The sequence below is a fragment of the Telmatherina bonti genome (assembly GCF_933228915.1).
Source record: "Telmatherina bonti genome assembly, chromosome: 8".
NCBI lineage: Eukaryota > Metazoa > Chordata > Actinopteri > Atheriniformes > Telmatherinidae > Telmatherina > Telmatherina bonti.
In genome coordinates, this window is record NC_136626.1 from 24,835,962 (window position 1) to 24,845,020 (window position 9,059).

General features: G+C 41.7%; 1 protein-coding gene across 1 annotated transcript in view; it reads right to left on the reverse strand.

The window, feature by feature from the left end:
- shdb (Src homology 2 domain containing transforming protein D, b) overlaps positions 1-8,364 on the reverse strand; it is a 20,251-nt gene extending 11,887 nt beyond the window's left edge. Inside the window, exons 1-4 of the mRNA XM_079245328.1 lie at positions 8,318-8,364; positions 7,311-7,690; positions 5,363-5,513; positions 2,004-2,225 (exon numbers count right to left, since the gene is read on the reverse strand). Of these exons, the coding sequence (XP_079101454.1) occupies positions 2,004-2,225; positions 5,363-5,513; positions 7,311-7,640 (703 nt within the window). The 5' untranslated portion in view covers positions 7,641-7,690; positions 8,318-8,364. The remainder of the gene's footprint in view (positions 1-2,003; positions 2,226-5,362; positions 5,514-7,310; positions 7,691-8,317) is intronic.
- Positions 8,365-9,059: the final 695 nt, after the last annotated feature.

The window sequence follows — 9,059 nt, forward strand, 5'->3', positions numbered from 1 at the left end:
TCACATCAGCAGGGTGGGGAGCACTGTGGGGACAGTCCTGTCACCGCTGTTGTGTTGGTGTGTATATGTGTGAGAGAGTGTGCCGGTGTTAGTGGATGACTGATTGCGCCCTGCCACAATGGCCCTGAACCCCCCATCCTCTCTGCTTGCCTCACCTCACCACAGCTCCCGACCATTAATACTCCTCACGTCTCCTCCCCACTGAGGCCCTGGGCCTCCAAAAACATCTACTGAGCTGCTACCAAACATACCATAACCTTGGATGTCCCCTTCCATTTTCCTCCAGCTTGCTATCCCAGACAGCCCCTCTATCTATTTTCCTATCTACATCTACTTCACACTCAAACCTCCTTTTCAGCCCCCCCTCCCGCCATTTTTCTCTCTCTTTTTCCTATACCCCCGTCCTTCCCGTCTTTCCTCACTCTTGTACGTGGGCCGTGCCTAGCAACGCTGAGCGGGTCTGGGAATATGGATTAAATGTGAGAACGGAAAATACTGTTTGTCTGTTTACACTTCAGTGCCTTGGTGTGTCCAGAAAGCGCGCCAGCTCAGTGTGCTGACTCCGAGTGGAAAAAACAAGAGGTCAGACATCTCAAGCTGCACAAGCATTTTCCTCCAATGCGTGCTCTAATGGTGCTGTAGAGGAGGAAAAAAAAAACATGACAGCTACAGCAGAATGAGGGTGAAGCAAGTGAGAAGTGATAGAGGCTTGTAAATTAACAGCCTTGCATCTTAGTTTGAAATCATCTCAGCTATCCAGTAAGTTACTGTGCATCTATGCTCCTCCTCTAGTTACGGCACTTAGAGCATAGACATAATGACAATGGATTTGTGCGTGTATGTGTGGATATGGAGACAATGGTATACTGACCATGACTCTCTTATTAAGAGTGGATCAGTCACACACATGTAGGAATGCAATTAACTGAAGGGAGGCGAGTGGGAATGGAGGGAAGTGAGGACGGACCAAGGTTGATTTATTATCCCATCACCTTGACCTTGGTGACACGGAGTTTCAGCTCAATTAAGCCGGCTTGGCCTCGCATGCTTTTCACTGATCCACGTCTAAATGATTAATCAGTCCTGATCCGTTTCTCTCATTTTCACTTCTCTCATTGTAACCACTGAGCTAATGTGATGGGAGCTCATATGCACTGGAAGTGTAACTACAAAAATACAGATATCACACAGAAATAAAACGTCTGTCAGGTCTGATGATCCTCTCAAGGCTTGCTGTGACTCAGGTCGGTCAGTCTCAAGCCTAAGAGCAAGAAATCAATAGAGACCAAGAGGTGTTCGAATGTGAAAGACAGATATGTGTCATTTGAGCTGAGACAGTAAAGTTCACAGCACTATTTCCTGTTAAAAAGACTGTGGAGATGTAATGATAGAGGGCAGATACTATATAAAAGGTCAAGGCAAAAAGATGATTATTTTCACTATGTGGTAAAAGCAGCAGGGTTGTGTGTGTGTGTGTGTGCTCCTAGGAGGACTCTGACCTTTAAAATGGCTCTTTTTGAGCCTATTCTTAACTATTTTCATTAATTCTATTCAGTGATTTTCTTTAAATTTATATTTTGTGAGATAGCTTAAGATCCAGGCTTAGCACCCAGAGGTTTGAGGGCATCTTGTCTGTAGTTGGCAGGGATTTACTGTTTTGCTCAAAGACACTATAATGTAGTGGAAGACTGCCAATAATATGTGTGGGGTTTGAGAACAAAAGACTGAGTATTGATCAAGCCTGGCAGCATAAAACCAGAAGAATCAATGCTAAATAAACCCATCAAATTCATGTAAGGGGTGAGGTTTGTATAATGCTTTACAATTTTGAACAACTACTACCAAAATTAGATACATTAGGAACAATATGGCCTTTTCAGGCCATCCACAGTGAACAGAGGAGTCAACAGACATTGCACTTTATAAACTCATTACCTAATCAGATTTACTTTTAGTTTAGCTGGCTTTTGCAAGTTAGGACTCTGTTTTTCTGTTAATGATACCTGCGAAGGCTTTGGAGATATGGTCTTTTTTCCATTCCCAAGGCTGATCATATTCGTCTGCTGGTCTCTCATCATCTTGGGGCAGCCTGCTGCTCTCCTTGCCCTCTTCCTGAAGTTCCCCGAACACATAACCACGACGCTGTCCTCGCTCATCTTCATATGGAGTATCATAGAGCTGCACTCCGCCACGCGTCCGTCCTCCTCCAGAGCCACGCTGCAGCTCTGTCATAGCATTTAAAGAATAAAGTACATAAACATTTGCAGAAAAACATTCATGAATGTGTCTGATGTGTCATGTTGTCTTGAAGGAAGACGGATCTAATTAGGAATAATATTTGCAAGTAGCTATTACATTCTCCTAAAAACAAAGGAAACAATTTTCTATAACAAATTCAAACAAAAAGCCTTTTGAACACCATCATTCCAAGAATTAGCGGAAAGAGAGGAATTATGTTTGCACAGCTTGCTGGGTGCTCAGAAATTCATATGATGGGGTTTAACAAGGCCTCGGGTTGGATGCTGAGTGGCATCACAGCAGAAAAGCCACCTCCCCCTTCTTCTTGTCTGACCTGCACCCCAGCAGCAATCCAGCACGGCTCACAACAGCATCCATAATTTCTTGTTAACATTTTCATTACTTTCTCAGTGGGTTCCAAACAACAGCTGCTTCCCAGCATCAGCATCTGCTTTCTGAAGTCAAATATGACCATGAGATAAAAGGCTTTAGGATTATTGGTGCAAGTAAAGGATGAAATGTGATTTCTAAATGCTTCAATGGGATCTCTGGGCTAAAGCGCCAATCACAATGCTGCTCACACATTGGACGGAAAAATGCACCATTCTGAAAAATAGGTGCACAGAGTAAAGGAATCAAAGGAAAATAGAAGCCTGCTTTTGTGGGGTTTTTTTCTTAATAGTTCTACTAAAAATAGAAATTCACATAAGAAGAGAGAACAAGACAAAACTGAACGTCTCCTTGTAAAAAGAAGAGAAAAACTTTAACCTTCAAATGACAAGGCAACGCTATTGGGTAGCCCTGTAATCACCATGGTGACCAAGTGGAGGCCCTCAGGGAAGGACCCTGAGGTTATGAAAAGGGCGGAGGGAAATGAGAAGAGAGGAGGAGTGAGTCTGACAGGGGAGAAGAACATGAGCAAAAGATGGAGTGGGATGGAGAGTAAAACAAGAGGGAAGAGGAAAGTGAAGCAGTGAAAGAGAGGCACAAAGCAGGGAGGCGGGGGATTGTGGTTTGTCAGCGTTTGATGTTAAGTCACTGAGACAGAAGAACAGCAGGGTTGAATGCTGCTTTACCTGCACTGGGAGCCCACAGTGTCGCGGCAACCTGAAGATGGAAAAGGCTGGGAGATAACGACTAGATATAAGGGAACAAAATGACAAATTCAAAGAAAACATGATGGTGGAAAACACAGGCAGGGGGTGAAGACTGGGGAGTGGATATAAAATGCAATCTGACAGACTGACAGTGACTGAAGATTGAGGAGAAAGATGATGGTAAAGGCTGGGGAGTGTTTAGGCATGCAGATACGTGTCAGCAGGGAGACCAGGCTTTGATCTTTAACTTGCGAATCGTGACAACGCTGAAAGGAAACTCCTTGGAGAACTTTACAAAAAAAAAAACAAAAAAAAAACACATACCGTATGTGTTTTTTTCAGGATGGTCTTTGTGAGCGATAAATTTTATTTCAATTGTATTATTTTCTGTATATTAATCAGCAGACAGAAGAAGACAGACATGGAAAAACAGCCTTGGAATGACAGACTCAACTTTAAGTCAACTGATGAAGAAAAAAAAAAGTCTCACAATGCTTTTCCAAATACTCCGCCATTACCACTGTGAATCTAATCTCTCCACTGGCTCCATGCAGCAGCAGCAACAAAAGATTTCCTTTCAGGTTTTCCAGTTTGGGGAGATGCTCCTTTCACATATTCCTGATATCAGAAACTTCCTTTGACTAGCAAAGGGCAGCTTGAGTGACAGAGATGAGAGGACAGGACGTAGAATTCGCTAAAGGAGAGATTAGAGAGGCAGTCAAAGACTCCCCTCAGGGTCCTTGAGATGAAGAGAGATACAGAAATGGCGAAAGGGGAGGGGTAAGCTTTTACACTAAATGACTGGGACAGACCAGGGAGAGTGCAGAGCAGAGGGCCAGACAGAGATGTTAGAGGAGGACAGAGAAATGGAAAACGATGGTGGTGCGCTAGATGATGTGGGAGCAAATCACAAGGGCAGAGAGAGGTCCAAGACTGGATGGAGTCTTTAAAAGGGACAGTTCATGACACTGAGCGCCTACTCGGCTGTGGAGAATGAAAACCGAGTGGAATGGGTTTACTATAATCTATTGGTGAACGATCTTCTCACAAACGCAGCCATTAAACTGCAGTTATGGCACACTCTTAACAACAGTGTCTGCTATTTTCACCAATTCAAGAGAAACTTCATTATAGAAAAACAGCACAATAATAAAAGATGAATTTATTGATCGTTTTATGCTGTTCATCAAAGAAATCGCTGACATAGTACATAACAGTGTTATTACTGGATAACACAGTCGCATATTTTATTAATTTATCTGCTTGAAATGCAATACCTGAAAGTCAGGTAAGAGATCTGAACAGAACCACTTACAGTGTCTGGTTACTCTCATATTATTGAGGCTTTTTCAAGTCTTTCAACATGCAGATAAATGAAATTTGTAAATGTGAATATAACTGACAAATAGAACAAAAAAGAAAAATAAAGGATGTAGCAAAACAGAATCTGATGATTAGACATTTAAGGTTTAATCACTCATTCTGATTCAATAAATTTTTTAGTAGATTCGACAAATATCTCAACATCGACTACTTGCTTGTCCTGCGTGCTTTAACATACAATCCAGGGTTTTGAATGTAGGATTAGCTCTGCAGATGTAACATATGTTTCCACACAATTGCACTAAGAAAACCAGCAAAAGAGGATGTTTGTGTTTGTGCACGGAAATAAAAAGAAAAGTGCAAAAGACAATCCTACAAATCCCTCAAGTTCCTACTACAATTAAATAAATCACTGAATAGTTTGAGTTGAATAGCAGATACCAGAGGCCATCTTTACATGTAAGGCAATAAATCTAGCAGTTCCGATCACAAATATCCAGAGAAATCTTTGTGTTTGTCGATCTGATCCAGGTCAGAAATGTCAGAAGTATACATTTAGAATCAGGACTGAATCCAATATTTGAAAGTGATAAGAAAAAAAAAAAACACAGAGAAGAGATTTCAAAATATCACATCAAACACATCCAACCTCCAATTATGCATTATTTTCTAAGCTCTTCTTCAGAATGAGGACCTCCACTGACCTGTTATGACCCTTTGGGCTTCATATGGTTCCATGTAACCATTATTTTCACAGGGAACAGGTCTGAGATCCGGCTCTGGTCGGTGGTCCAATCGAGCGTCAAATGGATCTGAATAATCTGTGTCCCCTGCCAACGGAGCTGACGGCACCACCTGAAGGACGAAACACATATCAATTAGGGGGATGTGTTTTGTAACGTAACACTATCCTGAACAAAAGAATAGAAAAAAAGCTGAATCAGTATAATGAATACTAATCTTTTTTTTTTTTTCTCTCTCTTCTTTCAGGCAAAATGAGCTAGAATTCCAATGAGGCTATAATTAGTTTGACTCTCTTCCAGAATTGGGCACTGCAGATGGAACATTTTAAGGAAAATCTAGCCTGTTTAATAATGGTAAAACCCAGGCAATGCTGCATAGACAATAGTTCATCACGACTTAAAATTAGAGAGCAGCACAAACCTCGACGTAATTACACCATCCATGAATGATGCTTTAAATATTTTCTTAAAGAGAACATTCTTAGGCATAATGCTTGTTTAACAAAAATTTGCATCACTTGTGTACCAGTCCTACTATACCAACTATACAATTTAGAAACTTTTCTGTGAAGTAGAAGCTTAAAGGTTTCACAGATCTATATCATCTTTGTTGTCATATAAAAGCACTATGGGGTGAAAAAGAATTCATCCTGACTACCTGAGGATGATCTGGTTTTTTGGCTGCAGAAAGTGGACGGAGATTAAAGAGCTAGATATGTGGTCGGTAGCATTTGTTCCTCCATGTGAGCACAGCAGGAAAACAGTGATCATCTGGCACAGCGACAGCATCACAGGCAACCATATGGTCACACAAACACATGCATACACAAGCGCATAAGTTGACAAACCAAGAATAAGTCTTATACGTTTGTTTCTCCCCTTTCTCACAAAGGAAACTACTGAGGAAACACTAGCTTCCCAAATTCTGACTAAACATGTCACGCCCTCTCGAAATTACATCTTAATCCCTTGTTAATTCTGTAACAGGTTACTTATTGACACACAAAGGAATCTGCAATGTAAATTAGAATGCGGATGTTCCCACAGACCATGGGAAATTAATGAGCGCGATAGGAGAGTGGGGCAGAAGGGCTTGCTATTGACTGGAGTGAAGACCATTACTTCAATCCACTTCAGGACTTCTGCACTTTCTGGCATTTTTCACGAGTGGAGTTATGGATTTAATTTCTGTGAGGAAAACAATCAGATCCTCTTTAACATACGCAAGTTAATGCGCAAACGTCCCTGCAAAACCTTTGCTTCAGCTGATCGCAAAACATCTGGCTTATTTGTTCGTACTGTCTGGTGTATGTTTTTTTGGTTTTTTTGTTTTTTTTTAACCACGCACCCTGCGGAGCACAAAGTCGGAAAAGTACTAAAGCACCTAATGACATAAACAGCACCAAAGCATCCATCATCCCTCTCTGAGGCCTGTGCCATATCCCCATTCAGCATACAGTATGTGGCCCCTAACATGTGCTCATGCGAGGGTCTCTCACAGCTTGCAAAACCAAACCCTATTTATTATTTATGGAAGGACATAAACTCAGGGGACTGTGACTCCCTCCAACTCAAGTCATCAATTTTTTTTTTTTTTTTTTTTTATCCACCTACAGTACACTGGCACATTAATGTGGCCTGTGGGAAGTAATGTGATTTATGTAAACAATGCATATTTTCAGACACACATTACCAGTCACTTCCTTATGGAGCTTGATCAATAAACCTGTCACTAACAGAAATGAGATGAGAGAGAGAAGTGGAAGTTTTCTGTTTTTTTGCTTTACTTGTCTTCTCTTCATCACTCCTACCCACTTCAGTTAACAAGCATAATGTCTTTCTTTTTGTCATCACCTCCTTTGTTTCCTTGTGCACATACAAAAAAATGCAGAAAAGCTGGGGGACTTACAGGCTCTTGTTGGTCTTCCAGAGAAATGGCACTGAGAAGAATCTTGGTGCGTCCCAGTTCTTGGGAGTCCACTTTGATCAGTCTGTGTTTAGGAGACTTTGTGTCCACACTTGATGACTTCATGGGAGACCCATACACTGGTGTGGCAGGGTCAGAAGTCCCTGACTCCCCTCTTGACCTGTTCTCTGAGTCGTCATAAGGATCTTCAAAATCAAGGTCCCTTTGGAGCCGATAAGCTTTTAGGATCTCACTCTCTGTGTAGTCTGGAGTGGGCGGCTGTGGAGGCACCTTTCTGCCAAAGCTCAGGTAGTCTTTCAGCCACTTGGCCATTGAGCTCGGCTTCCAAACGTACTGCTGTGCGGTGGAGTGAGAGCAGGAGACTGCAGGGGGGACAACAGGGGACAGACACAGGGTTATTTCTTGACCTTATTTCTGATGAGACCGAACAATTGATTGGATTTTCTCTGAGCCTGAGACAAGTTGCCAGTGCCCAAAAATAACCTGTAAAACCAAAATTAATCCACAGGTCCAGATCCAATGCAATAATTTGTGAAGCACAGCCTCCTTCAAATCACAGACTTACAAATTTGTGAGCCATTACATGGACTCGTGTGACATTAACCAACAGAGACAGCTGGGCTTTACACTCTCCTTTTGTTTCACGAAGGGAGCAATAACCACTGGCAACTGGACTTTGCCCAAAGGTTTCAATTACAATTCACAGCCCTGCCATAAAGTCTGGCGTTGGCATAGAATAAAGACAAAAGCAGGAAAAGAAAACGTCAAATGTTAAAACGTGGAATCAATGAAATCTTCTTTTCAACCAAATTAACTTTCCTAAAATTTTAACAGACGTTTAGTAGTAATAGCCATTTAAAAATCAACATGCAAGCAGAAATGAAGATTATTTCTTGTTGTTTTTTTGTTTTTTTTAACTTCTCATCTAAACAGAAAACATTGGATTTAAATAGCAGAGAGCGCTGCGCTCTGAACGCGCAACCACTCACCACGCCAGTTCAGTCCTTCAGCCACTTTGGATGCTTTATTCCACGTTTCTTCATGTCGCTGGCATTAAAAAGATACAGAGAACTGAACAAATGTTCCACTTGTACGACTCTTTGCTCCATAAAAGAACAAGAATGCAGAAAACGGAGTCCTTTCCAGCAGGAACAGGAGATCACTGATATCCTCCAGACTTTCTCCACCGGCTGACTGCAAACGTGCAGAGTGGGGAGAGCGACAACAGCTCCGGGAGAAACACAACTCAACCAAGCGATTAAAGGGGAGGTGCTTCATTCCCAGAGGAATATCCTCCTGTTTCCTTTCGCAATCAGCCGACCGTTCATTCATTCAAATGTCTGCACATAAAACAGAATGCAACAATATCTCCTCTTTCAGAAACACAATAGAGCCAGAAGGAGAACGAGTGAAGAAGAGTCTCCTCGCACGAATGTGCTCCAAAGACCTACATTATTTATTCGCATGACATCACTGGAGAATTTTTGTGTTGAAGCATCAGCTAAGGATATTTTAAATTTGTTTGCCTCCAAGGAGAAACCCTTCAAAGAACCAAGTGATGAAGGCTCCAGGCTGAAAAAAAAAATCTGTTCAGTTTCTTTATAATGGTCTTCTAGGAACAGGGGAATCCAATTATTCTTTAGCCATCTGATCACTGCTATAGTCACTGAAGTGCAGACACAAAAAGTCTCCTTATCACACATGTGATCAGACAAATGCACTGAGATGTGT